Source organism: Podarcis filfolensis (assembly GCF_964270895.1).
Source record: "Podarcis filfolensis genome assembly, chromosome: 12".
In the NCBI taxonomy this organism is placed as follows: Eukaryota; Metazoa; Chordata; class Lepidosauria; order Squamata; family Lacertidae; genus Podarcis; species Podarcis filfolensis.
In genome coordinates, this window is record NC_139614.1 from 34,805,177 (window position 1) to 34,825,957 (window position 20,781).

The 20,781-nt window shown below is 44.4% G+C and overlaps 1 protein-coding gene across 1 annotated transcript in view; it reads left to right on the forward strand.

The window, feature by feature from the left end:
- The window catches only part of LOC310745937 (macrophage mannose receptor 1-like), a 73,402-nt gene that overhangs the window by 14,187 nt on the left and 38,434 nt on the right, over nt 1–20,781 (forward strand). Inside the window, exons 10-15 of the mRNA XM_083579249.1 lie at nt 4,524–4,639; nt 5,725–5,873; nt 10,881–11,080; nt 12,743–12,852; nt 16,783–16,858; nt 20,113–20,248. Coding sequence (XP_083435375.1) covers nt 4,524–4,639; nt 5,725–5,873; nt 10,881–11,080; nt 12,743–12,852; nt 16,783–16,858; nt 20,113–20,248 — 787 coding nt within the window. The remainder of the gene's footprint in view (nt 1–4,523; nt 4,640–5,724; nt 5,874–10,880; nt 11,081–12,742; nt 12,853–16,782; nt 16,859–20,112; nt 20,249–20,781) is intronic.

Sequence of the window (20,781 nt, forward strand, 5' to 3'; positions counted from 1 at the left end):
TTTCTCTGTCATTGACATAACACCTCAGGTATTGTTGAAGGATACCGTTTGCCCTCTCCGCCTGCCCATTGGTCTCAGGGTGCCTGGCAGTCGAAAAGTTGACCTCTACGTGCAACAAGCTCATAAGCTTCCTCCAGAATCTGGATGTGAACTGTTTCCCTCTGTCGGAAACCAGCCTCAAGGGGGCGCCATGCAGCCTAAAAATATGTTCTACAAACAATTTCGCTGTCTCTTCCGCCGTGACTGCATGTGAGCAAGCTACAAAGTGACCCATCTTAGTTAACTGGTCTACTACGACTAGTATGGCGGTTTTCCCCTGGGATTTGGGCAGATCAGTCATAAAATCTATCGACACCGCCTCCCACGGTCGTTCTGGTGTGGGTAACGGTTCTAATAACCCCGCTGGTGCCCGCCTTTCTCCTTTGGCTCTCTGGCATTGGTCACACCTTCTCACATACTCCCGTACATCCTCCCTCACCTTGGGCCACCAAAACTCCCTGGTCACCAACCACATGGTCTTGTGTTGCCCAAAATGCCCCGCTGTGGGATTGTCGTGCAGCTGTTTGAGTACTCTCCCCCTCAATTCCCCTTCGGGTATATATAGCGCCCCTTTGTAATACAATGCCCCGTTTCTTTCTTCAAAACCTCCGGGGTCTTCTCCCTCTCTCCTTAAACCTCTGAGCTTCTCCTGGGCGTACTCATCATTTACCATTCCCTCTACCAGTTCTCTTTGCCCCACCCAGGCCGCACCACACACCCAGTGGTCCTCTGGGATAATATGTCTCTCTTCTGGCGCTCCCTCCCCCTCCAAATATTCAGGTTTGCGAGAGAGAGCGTCCGCTCTGACGTTTTCTGGACCTGGCACATAGCAGATTTCAAAATGGAATTTGGAGAACTCCTGGGCCCATCTCACTTGTCGTTGGTTGAGCACTCGTGCCGTTCTCCAATACTCCAAATTCTTGTGGTCCGTACACACTTGCACCTTATGCTGTGCGCCAATTAGTAAGTGTCTCCATCTCCGGAACGCTTCGTGAATGGCGAGTAGTTCTCGGTCATATACCGTGTAGTTCCTCTCGGATTTGTTCAGCTTACGCGAAAAGAAGGCACACGGTCTCCATTCCGACTTATTGCTCCCTGGCTGAAGCAGCACCGCCCCCACCGCCCGGTCTGAGGCATCAGTTTCCACTCTCATGGGTTTTTGTAAATCCACATGCAGGAGCTGTTCTTCCGAAGCGAATGCCTTTTTCAATTCCTCAAAAGCGTGCTCCGCCTCCGCCGTCCAAACGAATTTCTTCTTGCTGCTTAGACAGTCCGTGATGGGAGCCGTTAAGTGGGCAAAGTTCTTGATGAATTTACGGTAAAAGTTCCCAAACCCTAAGAACCTTTGCACATCTTTTTTCGTTTTCGGTGTCTTCCATTCCAGCACCGCCTGGACCTTGCCTGGATCCATGGCTAATCCCTTGTCTGATAAGCGGTACCCCAGGAATTCCACCTCCTTGGTGTGGAACTGACACTTCTCCAATTTCACCCACAACTGGTTTGCTTGCAGCTGGCTCAGCACTTCCCTGACATCCTTTACATGCTGCTCCTCATTCTCTGAATATATCAGCACGTCATCGAGGAAGGCCACGCAATTCTTGTAGAGCAAAGGTCCCAGTACATGGTTCATGAGCGATTGAAAACAGGCAGAGCCTGCTTGTAATCCAAAGGGCATAACGAGATATTCGAAAGCCCCTAGGGGGGTGAACATCGTTGTCTTCCATTCATCCCCCTTCTTTATTCGTATCAGGTTGTACGCTCCTCTCAGGTCCAGTTTCGTGAATATCTTTCCCTTCCTCACCCTGGTCAAAATGTCATCAATCCTGGGCATGGGGAAAGTCACTGGTTCTGACACGGCATTTAGCCGCCGGTAGTCCACGACCAATCTCGGTTTATCCATGTTTTTTTTGTCCACAAAAAACACTGGGCTGCCCCCCACCGCTCTGGACTCTCTGATGAAACCTCTCTTCAGGTTTTTGTCAATAAACTCCCTCAACTCCTGCATTTCCCTGTCTGACATGGCGTACAGCTTGCCCCCGGGGAGCTGGGCCCCAGGGACCAGGTTAATTTGGCAGTCAAAGTCTCTATGCGGTGGTAGTTTATCTGCTTCCCTTTCGCTGAAGACCTTGCTCAGGTCAGCGTATTGTTTGGGCACCTTCCCTTTGTCCGCCACTTCCGTCCCTGCTAGGGAGGCTTTTGCCCCTTCTGGCACCTTTCCCTCTTTGCAGTGTTCCAGGCAATGTGCTGACCCAAAGGAGACCACTCTCTGATGCCAGCCCACTAGCGGGTCATGCAACGCTAGCCAGCTCATTCCCAAAATGACTGGCGCCCCTCCCAGGGTGGCTACATTGAACGCTATCCTTTCAGTGTGCCTTGCCACCCTCATAACCATTGGGACGGTCTGTAGGCTAACTTCTCCCCCCAACAGCTCCCTCCCATCGATCGTGGTGACCTGCAGGGGGTTGCTTAAAGGGAGTGTCTGTATCTGGTGTTCAGCTGCAAACTCCTTGCTCATAAAATTACAGGAGCTGCCTGAGTCCAACAGCGCCTTGGTCTTTAGTGGGTATCCGTTTGCCAGCTCTAGCAACACCTCTATTACTAGGGCTGGTCTTGGAGGTTCCGGAGTGGGCACTTTTACTGCTCCTTGGCCTGTCTGCAGTGCCCTGACAGTGGCAGACAGGCGTTGGCTTTTACTGGCTCCTGGACTTCCTCCTCCTTCCCCCCAACAGCTCCCGCCATCCCTTGCCATTCCTTTCTTTGCGGGCAGACTCTGGCAAAGTGACCTGGCTGCTGGCAGAGGTAACATTTCTTGGCGCTCTTTCCCTCCTTCTTCCTCCCTTCACTGGGATTTGAAACTGCGCGCGCGCGCGCTGTTCCAACTTCCATCGGCTCTCCGGGCGGGAAACTTGGTTCTGGAATCTCTGGAATGCGGAAATCCCTCCAACGCTCTCCTTTCCCCTCCCGCTTCTCCAAGGCTCTTGCCTCCTGGCGCGCTCCAATGGTCAGCGCTGATTTGGTCAGCTGGTCCATAGACTCCGCCCTGGGCGGCCGGGAAAGTTCGTCTTTCACCGCCGAAGAAAGCCCCTCTTCAAAGAGCATTTGAATGGGTTCCGCCGATAGGTCCCACCCCAATTTATGTATCAACATTGTAAACTCAGTCCAGTACTCACGAACCGATCGGCTCCCCTGTTTGCAAGCCATCAATTGTCTGCGCACCAGTCCCTGTTCAATCTCGCTGGAAAACATCAAATCCATGGCGCGAAAAAACTTCCTCGCGTCCTTCAGCATGTCACTATTCCCTGCCATCAGGGGCCTGACCCAGTCTCTCGCCCCTCCTTCGAGATGGCCAATCACAAACGCCACTCGCGATGCCTCATCGGGAAAGTCGTTAAACTGCAGTTCGAGAGCATACTGCATCTCTGTCCTAAAGGCTTGGTAGTTCCTGGGGTCCCCCCCAAACTTCTGCACCATTCCTGGCATCTTTCTTGCTAGTGTAGCGCCTTTTGCCTTTTCTGCATCCTGCGCCCTCCTTTCTTCTAGCCTCGCCGTTTGCATTGCTAGCTGGAGTTCCAACACTCTGTACCTTTCTTCCAGAGTTGGACCTTCTCCAGCTCCTGCTGCTCCTCCGGCTCCGGCTGGGTTGCTCATGATGCCTCTCTGCACAAGCTGCTTTCAGGGACTGTCCGATTGCTGTGATGGGATGGTGAGCTGCTTGTGCGTAAAATCCTGATCCCTCAGAGTTTGGCTAAGTTCCCAAACCTCTGTCTGTGATGGAGCTCCTTAAGCATGGCTCCATCAATCGCTCGTTGAATCGGACAGTGGGCGTTTACGGAACTTCTTCCAGCATAAAAGCTCCTTAACGGAAACGCGTCTTCTGGACTCTCGGCGTGACAGTTTCCGCCGAGGAGTGGGTGTCCCTACGGGAGGTCCTGAAACCTCTCCACTGTTCTCGCTTGAAGTATCTCTGAGCCCTCCCTCCGACTCACTTTCCCTTGGAACTCCACTTCTCCCCCTGCTGGTCCCCTCCTCCGCTGAGTGGTCTCTCTCACCCTCCATGAGCCCTTTCACCTCCTTCGTCTCAGATGACAGTTCCCTGACAACCAATAACAAATGATAAACTAACCTAACAGTATGGTCTTTTCTATGCTAAAGGGGAAGGAAAGGGAAGCTTTGCAAATGATTTAAAAAGGGGGTGTTTTAAAGGCCTAATGGCCTGCTTTTCCACACATTGCTGCATGTTTTCTTTTTTTAAACCTCTGTTTGTATTACGCCCCAAAATCTCAATCTAGGAATCCAGGGAAATCTTATTTTATAACTAAATTCTGACACATTCTGCTTTCAACTGTACAACTTCTATTATATCTAGCGCTGGATGGGGATTTCTGTTTCAGTAAAATTTCAGCAACATTGCTACCAAAAACACAATGTCTCCAAACTTGTAATCTTGTAGTAACATGTGGTTGTTGGTTCTTCTGTATCAACAGGGCTGGAAAAGGCATGGTTCCTATTGTTACTTAATTAGCCAAACATCTGCAACGTTTTCAGAAGCAAATACGTTTTGTGAAACAAATAAGGGATCACTGGCTTCTGTGGCGAACAGGTAAAAGGAAGCCTATGGGTTTGTTGTTCGGAGAGCGTGTTTTAGTCTATTCTCCCCCTTGTTGGGCATGAAAGAGAGAGAAAATAACTTTCCTGTGTCTATGGGCTGTTTCCAACTAAAGTTTATTCCGAGTAAACCTTCTGAAATTAATTGACATACATTATCCATGCTCATTAATTTCAGTGGGTCTACTTTACTCTGAATAGGACTAACAACCTTTTCTGTTTCTGTGAATGAAAGGTGCAATGCCTTTATTTTAAGATACTAAATTCTTTGTCCACATAACAAATATTAAGATTTGACCTGCAGCATGCGACTAAGCTACTTTCTTGAATGAGCGGCTCCTCTCATTTCTTTTGAATTTCCTATTCGATTTTCAATCTGTGGCTTGCCTCACTTTCCTGCACTACATGGAACTTGCAGTCTTTCCCGCAGATTTAATCGTTGTCTCAGTCTGTGTTTTTCTGTCTAAAGTGAGTGAATGTTTTCTAGAATTCCTTCTAAGATCCTTAATGCTATGCTGTATGTGGCCACTTGTGGCCTAATGTGCAGTCTGGGCTGAGATTCTTCTGTTTCACAGTTTCTTTCTCGGGATGCCATTGTAGTTTTTGTTTTGTACTTGTGAAAGAGTTGTCTGAATTGTGCTGATAAATGCAACATGCAGATGTATTGCTTTGTGATAGTGGACCTGTAGGCTTAAGATTTTCCATTTTTTCACTGTGAGCTATCTCTTGTCATTCCAAAATGTGCATTTTGACTGGATGAGAGCTAGCCTGTTTTAAAATGTAGGAAATTAATAATCATTTGAATGCATCAATTACACATGGTTCCAGTGTGGTGTAGTGGTTAAGGGCAGCGGACTCGTAATCTGGTGAACCGGGTTCGCGTCCCCGCTCCTCAGCTGCTGGGTGACCTTGGGCTGGTCACACTTCTCTGAAGTCTCTCAGGCTCACTCACCTCACAGAGTGTTTGTTGTGGGGGAGGAAGGGAAAAGGAGATTGTTAGCCGCTTTGAGACTCCTTAGGGTAGTGATAAAGCGGGGTATCAAATCCAAACTACTATTCTTCTCTTCTTCTTCCCTACAGATATGAACAGGCCTACCTGACTAGTCTAGTTGGGCTTCGTTCTGAAAAATATTTCTGGATTGGCCTTTCAGATGTACAGCAACGAGGGACATTCAAATGGATCAATAGAGACAATGTTCTGTTCACCGACTGGAATTCAGGAATGCCTGGTAGGTACTGCCTGAAGTCTATCAGGAATGTTTTGATGGTAAGGGAGAAAATAGATATACAGTCGTACTGTCAAATTCAAGCCAGCAGAGCCAGCGAAGCTCAGAGGAATTTGGCCACCCTCCAGGTGCCCGGCTTGAATCCTTGTTGACCTCCCCTGCCAGCGACTCCCGGCAGGATCAAGGGAGGTCTCCAATTGGCGATTCTTCTCAACGTGAAGAAGAACACACCATTCCTCCCCCTCCTCTCCCAGGGAGGGGAAAGAGACAGACAGAAATATATTTACATGTCTTTATTTCTGTCGTTCCAGCAGTACAGAGAAAACATGTCTGTACCCTCTCATCCCAACTGCAGAGAGAGAATAACTCCACCCATGTACTTCCAGTACAGGGTCATGTGACACTCTGAGCTAACATCCGGTGCTCAGTACACTGTCCCTTGTTCCCACAGTACAGTCCCAAAACATCCACATCCTGTTTACCATTCCAGCCACCTGGAGCTCGCTTCTGCATTGCTCCTTTTTCGTAACATCCTCCCCCAAAAGAATCAATGCGTGTTGCAGCAAACAAAGCGTGATCCAGAGAAGAAAACAAACAGTTGTTATACACATAACACTCCCCTGTTGTTTCAGTTCCACCCTTGGAACTCCCCGCCACTGGTTCCCCCAGTGTACCTCTCTGGTTGTCTGGTTTCCAAGGAACGAGTGCATCTGCACTACCTTGGCTAGCAACTCTCTGTTGTGTCTTTGTCTCTGACTTAGACACAGCTCCAACCTGTCCTCGGTTGTTTACAACAGCAACACATGCAACAGCTAAGTTAGCAAACTCTTTTGAGTACCTCTTGGGTGGTTGACCCTTTGTAACTCTCTCAGACCTACGTATGAGGTGCTGATCCTCTCTGCTCACTGGTCCAGTCTCAGGACTCTTTGGAGAACCAGTTCCAATGGTAAACAGTGGTTCATCCTTCACCTGTGAAGGCCTATCCATTGTGTGAGACTTCCTCTCAATGACTGTGACAACTGAGCTCTCCGAGCTATCACTGTCACTCTCAGTACCACTGTAATCTGTAAAATCATCATCATCTGAATCGTCCTCAGTGGGAAATGTGTGTACTATCACTCTCTCCTGTTCAGGAGCACTCTCTAGAAATTTTGTGAGAATCACCTGACCAGATTCAGACAAAATTACTCTGTAGAGACCCTTTTCATACCCCACAAAAATGCCTCTGGCATTCTTTACTCCACCTGGAGCTTCTGTCCTCACATGAGACCCAAAAACCTTGAAATGGGCAACAGAAGGTTTTCTATGGAACAGTTTCTCAAAAGGAGAACTTCCCAACTCTTTTGAAACCTTTCTCATCTTCGTATAACAATACGACATCAGAGACTCGGCCCAGAACTCATGTGGCAGATGTGAACTAAGCAATTGCGCTTCCATCCCCTTTTGCAATTCTTTGTTCACCCGTACACAGACACCCCTGTTCCACGCTTCCTCTGAAACAGCAATCTTGTGTCTGATCCCTTTCTTCTGCAGGAACCTCTGGAAATCCTGTAAAAGAAAAATCTGCTTCTCATCTGTGAATAGACAATCAATGTTAGCATCATGCATATTCTTAACCTTGTCACAAAACTCCTGAAACCTCTCCAAGGCTTCGTGTGGCTTTCTCAACACATAAATCCAGACAAAGTTAGAGAAATGATCCACACACACAAGATAATATCTTGCATTGCCTCTAGATGGTTCTAGAGGACCAATCACATCAGCATACACCCGCTGAAATGCTCTGTTGACCCCGGTCACCTTCTTGGTAACACCTGCAAGAGAAACTAGGTTAGACACAGATGAATTACATTCCATGTAATCACTTTGTGCAAAAGTCAACAAATATAATCCATCTTTCTCTCTGGCAGAAAGAAATAACTCTCCATCTTTGTAGATCTTGCAGCTCTCAGCATCGTAGGACAGTCTCAGTCCTTTCTTTGCAATCTGCGAAACACTCAGCAGATTGAACTTCAATTCAGGAACCAAATAAACATTGTTTATAGTCAAGTTCAGACTCTTAAGATACACAGTCCCTACGCCGGTCGCTTCCAGCTCCTGACCGTTGGCCTGTTTCACAGCGAAGCTTTGCTTCTTAAACGTTGAAAAGAGTCCTCTGTGTGGGGACATATGAACGGTACATCCAGTGTCGATAATAAACGCGTTCCCAACATCTGGCGTGGTTCCTTTCGCCATCAAAGCCTTTGCAGGTTTCACCATAGGCTTGGTGTGACCTTTGCCTGACGCCTCAGGCTTTGCTGAGCGGCCCTTCGCTCCTTTTGGCTGGCGTGGCTTCTTACAGTTCCGCTGAAGATGCCCAGCCTGTCCACAATTGTAACATCGGACAACGTTCAAAGCTAGAGCTTTCTCTCCAGTAGCTTCATCTGCGGGGGAATTAGAACTCCGTTCCTCCCTCCCCCTGTCCTTTTCTTCCAGTGCAGCAAGCCGATTGTGTTCATCAGAACCACGGCACTCAGGGGAGGTGGATAGGGTAACCCTCCCGTCTTCTTGGCATTCATTCTGAATCCAAGTGTCAGCTCTCACTTTCTCAAGCCAGTAAAATCCAAAAGCCTCTATTGTTTTTCTGCCTACTCTGGCAGGCAAACTTCTGGGCTGTTTTTCTGCTTTCTCAGGCAGGCAATCTGCACGCTGTTTTCCACAGCTGCAAAGGTAGTCAAAACATTCTTTGACTTCTTACGCTCTTTCTGAGCCAGTCCCATTTGTCAGTAACTTTCCAAGTACTGACGGTCGTTGCCTAGCAACCTTTCTCGGGACGGGAATCCTTATCTACCACAGGAATTCGTGGTATGCCAGCTTGCTCTCTTTCAGAGCTGTTTTTCTTAAACGTAGCTCTTGTGAACCAGAGAATAAATCTTTCTGCGTTCACTCTCTTTAGCCCGAAATTCAGCATACCTTTTTGGGGCTCCGTTGCCTCTCGGTGTCCAGCTGTCTGTTCAGCTTTCTGGCTGCAGGCAGACGCTTTCTTTATCTCCGTAGGTGCAGAGGATGGCAACGATTCATCGACCTCTCACCTCTCATGCTGATTCTCATAGATCAGAATCCATCAGCAATGCTACCAGATGTCGAATTCAAGCCAGCAGAGCCAGCGAAGCTCAGAGGAATTTGGCCACCCTCCAGGTGCCCGGCTTGAATCCTTGTTGACCTCCCCTGCCAGCGACTCCCGGCAGGATCAAGGGAGGTCTCCAATTGGCGATTCTTCTCAACGTGAAGAAGAACACACCATTCCTCCCCCTCCTCTCCCAGGGAGGGGAAAGAGACAGACAGAAATATATTTACATGTCTTTATTTCTGTCGTTCCAGCAGTACAGAGAAAACATGTCTGTACCCTCTCATCCCAACTGCAGAGAGAGAATAACTCCACCCATGTACTTCCAGTACAGGGTCATGTGACACTCTGAGCTAACATCCGGTGCTCAGTACACTGTCCCTTGTTCCCACGGTACAGTCCCAAAACATCCACATCCTGTTTACCATTCCAGCCACCTGGAGCTCGCTTCTGCATTGCTCCTTTTTCGTAACACGTACCTCAGTTTCCAAACGTAATGGGTTCTGGAAGACTGTTCAAGTTCCAAAACGTTCGAAAACCAAGGTACAAAGGGCAGTCTGCCAATTTTAATAGAGAAAATTGAGAAAAATAACTCAGCGGAAGCTGCTCTACTTCCAAGGCGTGTTCGAAAACAGAAGCATTTACTTCCGGGTTTACGGCGTTTGAAAACCGAAACGTTTGTCAACAGAGAGGTTCAAAAAACGAGGTACCGCTGTATAAGAAGGAAAATTCCTGGATGCAAGTTGGGGGCAAGTACTCTTTGGTGAGAGAACCACAGCAAAGATTTAATATACATACAGTGGTACCTCAGAAGTCGAACATAATCTGTTCTGTAAGGACGTTTGACTTTGTTCAACTTCCAAGGTGCAGCTTCTGATTGGTACTTGCAGAGAGCGGAAGCCCCATTGGATGTTTGGCTTCTGAGGAGCGCTCAAAACCCGGAACACTTAATTCCGGGTTTTCGTCGTTCAGGAGCCTAAACTTTAGGCAATAGAGCCGTTCGACTTCTCAGGTACCACTGTATATATTCAGCTAAGTAACTCATTGAAATGTGCTTTTCCATGCAGCATCCAGAAAAGCTTGCACAGGCAGCAAAACTTGGCTTAGTTCCAAAGTGTTGCAAGTGCCTATGTTATTGGAGCAGGAGCTCAAGAGAGGCTTGTTAGAGTTATGTGGTCTGAACTTGGAGCAACCAGCTTAGCCCTCCTCACACACTGAGCTTCTCAGATAGACTGAAGGAAAACAAATGCTTGATTACTTAGTCCAGTGGTAGTCAAGCTTTTTATACCTACCGCCCACTAATGCATTTTTCAAATTTCCTTACCGCCCACCAGTGCTGCAGTAACATGGGGCGTGGAACCCTCTACCACCCACCTGGAATCCTGAAATGCCAACTAGTGGGTGGTAGGGACCAGGTTGATGTTAGGTACTGAAGTTCTCACCCTGGGCCAGCAGGGGGATACTGTAGATAGTTTTCACTCAGGTCTACATATGCAAATAAGGAATTGAAAGTGACGTTCAGTGATTGGATAGTTATAGAAAGTTGATACTGTTGCATTGTAGTGGAGCTCTATATAAGCAGGCTGGCTGAACCCTTCAGTTCAGTTCTGTTCTGGGCCTGTGAATAAACAAGAGCTGTTTTAAGAATCACTGTGTCGTCTGATATGTTCACCCACAACTTAACAGTTGACTATCCCTGACCTAGTCCCTCCAAGGTGAGCTAAGCCTGGCACGACAGCTTACTCTTTGGTCTTAACCCCCCTCATCCATTATTTAGTCTTAAGCAGGTTATATGAGGTGGGCTATCCAACAGAATCATATTTTACAAAACCTTTCTCTAGTTGTTTTGAATGCCTATGAAGAAAAGCTCAATTGACGTGGCTCTTGTCTTGTGTCTCCAAAAGGGCAACAATCTGGCTGTGTAGCCATGAGAACTGGCACTGCAGCTGGACTGTGGGATGTTGTGAACTGCAAGGAGAAGGCAGCCTTCATCTGCAAACAATGGGCAGAAACTATGACAACAACTCCTGCCCCATCAACAATTCCCCCACCCCCATGCCCAGAAGGATGGCTTCAAAGCCCTTACAGAACTGTATGCTTTAAAGTGGGTATACTGCTTCTTGAATCCAAGTTCTTGTTTGTTTCAATATCAAAGCAAAGAGAGAAATTACTTTTGTCTAAGTGAACCTTTTGAGATATTTGAGGATGTGATTTTTAGTTTTCAATTTAACTGCTTGGTGCAGGATTTTGTTGTTATTCTTTTTTAAGTGGGTTTTAGTTCAATGTTTTGTACTGTGGTTTATTTGAAGTGTCAATATGCAATTGCCTTTTAAATGTTCCTCCACACAGGGCACCAAGCCAAAGTAGGGGTGCCACTGCAGGGTGTTTCAATTATGATGTAGTACACATGGGTGGCGCTGTGCTCTAAACCACTGAGTCTCTTGGGCTTGCCGATCAGAAGGTCGGTGGTTCAAATCCCCATGACAGAGTGAGCTCCCTTTGCTGTGTCCCAGCTCCTGCCAACCTAGCAGTTCGAAAGCACGCCAGTGCAAGTAGATAAATAGGTACCACTGCAGAAGGAAGGTAAATGGTGTTTCTGCAGGCTCTGGTTTCTGTCACAGTGTTTCATTGCACCAGAGGCAGTTTAGTCATGCTGGCCACATGACGCGGAAAGCTGTCTGTGGACAAATGCCTGCTCCCTCAGCTTGAAAGTGAGATGAGCACCGCATCCCCATAGTTGCCTTTGACTGGACATTACCATCCAGGGGTCCTTTAGCTTTTCTTTTCTTTTTAGTGCATGTGCAGAACAGAAGGCAATAGTCGGGAGGGGCACTGAATTGTGTCCTTGCAGAGGGTGCCACTGAAATTTGAAAGTCCAAAGTCCACCCCTATCTCCAGGTAGGGATGGGAGGGGACACTTCCTGAACTCCCATTTTGTCAACATTAACCAAAGTTGTTCAGTAAGACCAGATACCAAACTGCCCCCCTGAAAGACACCCCCACATTGATAGTAACACAGTAGGTGCCTTTACTAGAGTCTGAAGATCCAGGGAGTCCAGTCTACCTGCAACCCTATCACCAAGAGGGTGGAAATGAGGCTTAATTATGCTTGAAGATATTTATAGCAGCTACATCTATGTATCTAGGGTCCAAATCTTGTGAGATTTGCTGGAGACTATCAGAACTGGTGCTCAAGCAGAAGAAGTTACATTCGTTGTTGTCGTCGTTTTATTGTTTGTAGCCCACCCATCTGACTAGGAGGTGCAACTCTGGGCAGCTTTCAACATTTTAGATATGTTGATCTTTACACATTAAAAAGCTTCCTCCTCTACAGGGAACTTTGTAACCAGTGAGTTGCTGAGCCATACCCTTCTACAGAAGAGAAAGAGGCTGTGCTTGTGCAGTTAAAATAGGACTTGCAGATGGGAAGATAAGATTTGTGCTTCCTAATCTGACCAGCTGTTTCAGGTACTGCCAGTCCTGGACTTCCTTGTGCAAAGGCAGGTAGAAGAGACAGCTGGTGGAAAGGACGAAACATAGGAGGAAAGTTCTAACGAGCATCAGTGGGAGTTTCCCACCCAAATCTATTTATTTATTTTTAAAAAAATTGTGCAGATTAATCACATGCTTTTATGCCATGTCTGCTTTGGCCCTTAGCTACCATTGTTACATGCCAAATAGGGGTTCATGCAAACCACGCAGATCTCACTGTGAATGGAATTTGCAAGATTCTTACCAATATGCAATTGTATTTATATCCATTTAGGCCTATACAAGTAACATGCTAACTTGGTTTGAAGCACAAGATTTTTGTAGAGCAATTGGAGGAGACCTAGCTTCTGCTAACAGCGAAGAAAAGTCGGGTTTGTACCATCAGTGAGTTTCATGAAATGTTTATTTCTTCACATTGTCTCAGAATCAAAAACTGTTCTGGTTACGGATGGGGGAGACATTGTATTTGGCTTGCATTTCCATGTGAATCTCCCAAACACCCGTCTCATTTGAAATTCACACACTAAAATGTCCTTCCTCTCTGTTACACACACTAACTATACTGAAAAAAACAGGTGGCCCTTTATCAAAAAGAGGGGAAAGAATCTACCTCATGCCACGCATCTCTGAGAATCACCAGTTGACTTCTGTGAAATATGTGCACTAGGTAGACTGAAATATGTACTGAGGTGTTTTGGGCTCAGACCCAACTTCTGCTTTTTAACTCAGTGTCTTTGGGAACTTGTTTGTCCATTGTGACTATCCATACCCCCATGTCAGACATTTCGGTATAGTGCTGATAATAGGATGGTATTTTTTTTTAAGGTTCAAATGTGCCCATCAACCAACCAAAAAGGAGGTAGGGGTCAGGGTTTATAATGTAGTCACCTGTAAAGATTTAGAATAAATAATAATAATAATAATAATAATAATAATAATAATAATAATAATTTAATTTATTATTTATACCCCGCCCATCTGGCTGAGTTTCCCCAGCCACTCTGGGTGGCTCCCAATCAAATGTTGAAAACAGTACAGCATTAAATATTAAAAACTTCCCTAAATAGGGCTGCCTTCAGATGTCTTTTAAAGATAGGATAGCTGCTTATTTCCTTCACATCTGAAGGGAGGGTGTTCCAGAGGGTGGGCGCCACTACCGAGAAGGCCCTCTGCCTGGTTCCCTGTAACTTGACTTCTTTTTTTTTTAATATTTTTTTATTAAGAAGTTTTTATAACCACAAAAACATAACATAAACACAACAGATACATAAACAAACAAAAACAAAAACAAAACAAGAAACAAGTACAATTTCATATCTTAATTTCTTATACCTTTCTTCCCCGACTTCCTCATGCCTCCCTTTTCTGTATTCCAGATTCTAATCAATTACTCAGCAAATCTTCCCTTATTTTAATTTAAATTTAATCTAATCTTCCTTATTCTCCTTGTCTTAACCATTGCTAATAGTAACCATTTACTTTCCAGTCCAACATCATTCTAACTTTCATTAATTTTGTAGTATTTCCTTGAATAGTCCTTAAACTTTTTCCATTCTTCTTCCGCTGCTTCTCTTCCCTGGTTTCGGATTCTGCTCGTCATTTCTGCCAAGCCCATGTAGTCAATCACCTTCATCTGCCATTCTTCCAGAGTGGGTAGATCTTGTGTCTTCCAGTACTTCGCAATAAGTATTCTAGCTGCTGTTGTAGCATACATAAAAAAAGTTATATCCGTCTTTAACACCCCTTGGCCGACAATACTCAAGAGAAAGGCCTCTGGTTTCTTAGGGAAGGTATATTTAAATACCTTTTTCAGTTCATTATAGATCATTTCCCAGAATGCCTTAATCTTCAGGCACGTCCACCAAAGGTGAAAGAATGTGCCTTCCTTTTCTTTACATTTCCAACATTTATTATCAGGCAAATGGTAAATCTTTGCAAGCTTGACTGGGGTTATGTACCACCTATAGATCATTTTCATAATATTTTCTCTTAAGGCATTACATGCCGTAAATTTCATCCCGGTGGTCCACAACTTTTCCCAATCAGCAAACAAAATGTTATGACCAATGTCCTGAGCCCATTTAATCATACTTGATTTAACCGTTTCATCTTGTGTATTCCATTTCAGCAGCAAATTGTACATTTTTGACAAATTCTTAGTACTGGATTCTAACAATTCAGTCTCCAATTTTGATTTTTCCACCTGGAAGCCAATTTTACTGTCCAATTTAAACACTTCATTTATTTGGTGATAGTGCAACCAATCTCTCACCTTCCCTTTTAGTTTCTCAAAACTCTGCAATCTCAGTTTGTCCCCTTCCTTTTCCAAAATTTCCCAATATCTTGGCCACTTCGACTCCATATTTAACTTTTTAACTGCCTTAGCTTCCATTGGCGACAGCCACCTTGGGGTTTTATTTTCCAGCAAATCTTTATATCTGATCCAGACATTTAATAGTGCTTTTCTGACAATATGGTTTTTAAAACCTTTATGTGCTTTAACCTTGTCATACCACAAATATGCATGCCACCCAAAAATATTGTTAAAACCTTCCAAATCCAAAATATCTGTATTTTCAAGAAGCAGCCAATCTCTTAGCCAGCAGAAAGCTGCCGCTTCATAATACAGTTTAAAGTCTGGCAGGGCAAACCCCCCTCTTTCCTTTGAATCCGTTAATATCTTAAATTTAATTCTGGGCTTCTTGCCCTGCCAGACAAATTTAGATATATCTTTTTGCCACTTCTTGAAACAGTCCATCTTATCCATTATTTGTAATGCTTGGAACAAAAACAACATTCTTGGCAATACATTCATTTTTATAACTGCAATTCGACCTAACAAGGAAAGCTTCAAGTTTGACCAAATCTCCAAATCTTTTTTCACTTCTGTCCAAGTTTTTTCATAATTATCTTTAAATAAATTCACATTCTTAGCTGTCATATTTATACCCAAATATTTCACTTTTTTAACCACAGTCAACCCTGTCTCATTCTGAAACCTTTCTTTTTCAACCTGTGTTAAATTTTTCTCCAATACCTTAGTCTTTGACTTATTCAATTTAAATCCTGCCATTTGACCAAACTCTTGAATTATTTCCAAAACTCTTTTCGTGCTAGCTTCTGGCTCTTGTAATGTAAGTACTAGGTCATCTGCAAATGCTCTCAATTTATATTGTTTAGCTCCGACCTGAATCCCTTTAACCAACTGGTCCCTCCTAATCATATTAAGCAAAACCTCCAGGACCGATATAAAAAGTAGTGGGGAGATAGGGCACCCCTGACGTGTCCCTTTTTCAATCTTGAACTCTTCTGTAACCACATTATTTACAATTAGTTTTGCTTTCTGTTCAGAGTATATTGCACCTATACCATTTTCAAACCCTTGGCCTACCCCCATCCCCCGGAGGTTCTTCAACATAAAACTCCAAGATATATTGTCAAAGGCTTTCTCGGCGTCCACAAATATCAAAACGGCCTTAGTGTTTATATTCACTTCCAACTTCTCCAAAATGTCAATTATATTCCTTACGTTATCCGACAAATGCCTTTTCGGGAGAAAGCCCGCTTGGTCCCCATGAATCTCCTCCATCAGAACTCTTTTCAATCTCTTTGCTAAAATATCAGCAAAGATTTTGTAATCCACGTTCAATAACGAGATGGGTCGGTAGTTCTTAAGTTGGGTCTTTTCAGTCTCTGTCTTTGGTATAAGCGTGATGTAGGCCTCACTCCACGTGTCGGGTGCCTTTCTCCCCTCCATAATCTCGTTGCAGACTTCCTTCAAGGGTTGTATCAACCCTTCCTTCAAAACTTTGTAATATTTGGAAGTCAGTCCGTCCGGTCCAGGAGATTTGCCCAACGTCATGCTTTGAATGGCACCTTCTATTTCTTGTGCTGATATCTCCTGGTTCAAAATTGTCTTACTTTCCTGCCTGTAACTTGACTTCTTACAGCGAGGAAACCGCCAGAAGGCCCTCGGTGCTGGACCTCAGTGTCCGGGCTGAATCATGGGAGTGAAGATGCTCCTTCAGGTATACAGGACCGAGGCCATTTAGGGCTTTAAAGGTCAGCGCCAACACTTCGAATTGTGCTCAGAAACGTACTGGGAGCCAATGCAGATCTCTCAAGACCGGAGTTATGTGGTCCCGGCAGCCACTCCCAGTCAACAGTCTGGCTGCCACATTCTGGATTAATTGCAGTTTCTGGGTCACCTCCAAAGGTAGCCCCACGAAGAGTGAATTGCAGTAGTCCAAGCGGGAAAAAACTAGAGCACTCTAAAATTTTCTGCACTCTAAAATTATCTTTTATATATTTTAGGTTTCGACGTACTTGTTGGGTTGGTTTAATTAAGTTGGAGCCTGATAAAGGATTTACTTGGAGTGATGGATTTCCTGTAAGTATGCTAATGTATTGACAGGAAAATTAATATCATTTTTACAAAACCATTTTGAATATGAATCTTGAAGCTCTTTTGCTTTCTGGTCAGATCCCATAGCATTGTTTTAAATGTTTAGTCACTTACCGGTAAATTTCCAGCATCCGAGCCTTTAAGCATAGGTTTGTATGCAATCTAATTTTTGGCCCCAGCACCTATGGCAGTTCCTGCAGAGTTGATGAAATTGCTGCTTATCCAGTTGGATTAGATTTGTTTTTGTTTTGTTTTTAAGATAGTGCTCTTATGTATTATTATTATTTATTTATTTATTTATTTAGTAACAAACAGAGCATTAAACAATGTACCAATAGGAGCACAAACACCTACATGTAATTCAAAAATGAACTATGGTTTAGTGCAAATGGGAAAACAAAGATTGTGGCTGCTGCCCTCCTTCCCTGGTCCTGCTGGTCCTGTACTATCCAAAGCAAAGCCATGATTTGGAAAAGTGGCCATTACAGTTAAAATATTTTTCATCATCTGAGGCTCTTCTTCATGCGCCTCCTCCATGAGAGGTTTGGAGGGTGGCAACATGACAAAGGGCCTTTTCTGCAGCGGCACCCTGCTTGTGGAATGCTCTCCCCAGGGAAGTTTGTTTGGCACCTTCATTACATATCTTGAGGTGCCAGGCAAAAATATATCTCTTCTCCCATGCCTTTGGCTAATTAAACAATCTATGGCTTTTAAAACTGGTTATGAATTTTGTTTGTTACTATCTTGTGTATTTTTGTGTTTTTATATTGTAAACCACCCTGTGATCCTCGGATGAAGGGCCATACAAAAATGTAATAAATTTTACTATTATAATATTTATACCCTGCCCATCTGGCTGGGTTGCCCCAGCCACTCTTGACAGCTTACAACACACACACAAATAATAATAAAACATAAAACATTAATAGTAACAATCAGATCCTGTATAAAAATTCACAATAACTTTAAAATAAACAATGTATATCAAATAAAGCAATATGCAATAATCCATTAGAATCCAATAGTGAGCACTAAAATTTGACTCCAGCTGCTCTCCTTCGTGTTGAAGTGGACACAATAACAATACAGGCAAGGATCTGTGTCTAAACTATGTAAAAATACTTCAATCCCTCCCGGAGGAGAGATTCCCCCGCTATGTCTTTCACAGAATGAGAACAGACCAAATGCTGGAAGGCTGGCATCGAACACCTCTTGTCCCAATATCAACTACAAGATCTTCAGGCGGTCATGAAGTTGGACAAAGAGGCACTTAAGAGATCGCCTCTATAGGTCCGTTGCAGAAAGGGATTTAACCATGATTGCCTCTACCCAAAGTTCACCATGGTTCCCACTTATCAAAATGGAGCACACTCGAGCTAGTTATTGACAAAGCTCCCACTTGCCATACTAAGAATCGCTTTTACAGAATTATGATTTCAATCAATGCCCTTGGATGGACGGTACGGCAAAGTACAGTACAACGAGAGACTTTATCTGTGTGGGCAACCTTATGTACAGGACCTGTACCATTATTTACTGCAATGCCCGCTATATACAGACCCAAGAGACTGATTTATAAAACCCCTGCTTATGAATGGAACACACTCGAAAAGGGTGGAAAGGGTGAAATGGCTGCTGAGTGATACGGATGATTTTGTAACTTATAAACTATACACACTGGCAGCTAAGAAGATTAGGAGGAAAGAACTAGACAAAATTGCAGTCAATTGCAAAGGTGATTTGGACATTTAAGTTGGCACAGTCTACCTGAGAATCCCCAGCTAGTCTATTACATGCAGCAAACAATTTTTAGGAGACGTGATTGTGATTTATCATATTTGTTATGCCTGATGTTTTATGGTTATTGATGATTTTTTTGTGTTCTTCTTGTGAATGATGCCATGGCCTTTGGCTAGTGCAATAAAGGCAATGAATGAATGAAACACTAAAATTTAACATTGGCAAGTAATATTTAAACAGTTTACACTTATCAATTACAATAAAGAATTACTCATCCATAATCGATAAAAAGAGCAGCAAATCACAATACATAAAAAACCACAACGCGTGTTCTCATTAAAAGAGAGCACGTGTTGCGGTGGGGGCCAGACAAGACACCCCGCTGTTGCTAGGCATGTTTGGGATGCTTGGCTCTAGCAGGGATTGGTAGCCTGAGTTGCTGGGGTAATTTTGATGTTGCCAATTTGGGGGTGGGAACAGAGGTTTTTTAAGCAGTGCACACAGCAATCTGCTTTCTCTTTTGCTGTGTGCACCGGATCACCCGCCCGCCCTCCCTTGATTTGGGTCTTATGCGTTGACCTTGCTATGCCTGTCATGGGGTCGCCTGCTGTTGGGGCAGGGGCCTGGTAGAAATTTTGTTCATTTGGCTGATTGGCTGGTGCCATTTGGTTTTTGCCTACTGTGTAGCAAATCGTCACAACTTTGAGGTTGCGGTTAGGCATTGGTTAAAATTGGTTGGAGGAGGGGTAAGGATTGGCTGGGCCTGCCCCTCCAATGCTGCTGCTGCAAGGGAATTCCATTAAAGGAATTCAGGGGCTTGCCATCCTTTTGTCCAAACCCCTGGGAGCATGCGGGGAGAAGCTGAGGGCCTGTGTCACAGCTCCAGTTCTCCCCAATATTGTTTCCCCTCACTGACTTTCGCTGGAATCCAGAAGTCAGTTCTGTCCCCAAGGCGGGGGGACAGATAGTCCTATCCTAACCAATGCCTAAGCAACCACTCACATCCATGTATGTTAATAAAGTTGTGGCCAAAATTATGCCAAAAACCTTAAACAAAAATTCTGTGTGATATGTGAGTTATTGGGGTAGGGGTGTCTTGGGGACCTCAACACGCAAAACATACAAAACAATGTAAAAGGATTAAATTAAATTAATGAATGAATGAATGACAGTTTCAGTATGATACTGTGGGCGAATCAGCTGATATGTCTGCCCTGCTCTGGCCCACAGTGGGAGTGTGGTGAATTGGTAGGCGGAGGTAAAACATGTTCAGTCATTGGGAAAACTTGCAATGACAGGAACTGTTTCTTTATAATAGCCTTTCGCACCCAGATTGTATTAACAGGGAAATGACAGCTCATCTTTCTCTCTATAAATACACACATACATACATGTGCACAGGTGTATAAAGAATGCTACTGTAAGTCTGTATCCTTTTCTGTAGATTTCTGAAGATTTTTATAAAGAAAAAGAGTAATGAATATTTATTCCTACTGCAGGTAGACTATGAACCGTATACGTATTCTTCACGTCATGTCAGAGACGAAGGATGTGTAGCAGCGTATACAAGTTTTATGGGGGTGGCATTTTCCTCGTGTGAGAATATGTTGTGTTGGATTTGCCAAATAAAGAGAGGTAAGATTACTTTTGATTTACAAGTAGTTCATTAAGGAAAGTGAAAGGGCCTTTTTATTATGGTACACACTGAGGTGTAGTATGTTCCATTTCAATGAGAAGCAGGAATCTAGTGCATGGAGGCCATTGTGAATTCAGAAGTACTTATTGACACAATGCATAGTTAAACCGTGGAACTTGTCCCACAAGAGGTAGTGATGGCAGCAATATTTCTGAATACCAATTGCTACAGAGGGAGGGAGCATTCTTGTGCTCCGATTCAGCTTGCTGGTTTCCTACAGGCGTCTAGGTGGCCACTGTGAGAACAGGAAGCTGTACTAGATGGGCCATTGGACTTAATACAGGAAGCCACTGAAGGCTGCTTCACATTATATTATTATTTGTGCCTCAGAAATGTAAAAATATTGGGGTGTGGCCACAGCACCTGAGGAAATGGCCAACTAAAGAGAGAGTTCTGTAAAGGCACCTGAATCTTCTCCTACTTTTGAGGTTCTGCAACACTAATCCTCCCTCCATGAGCTAGGAAAGGGAGA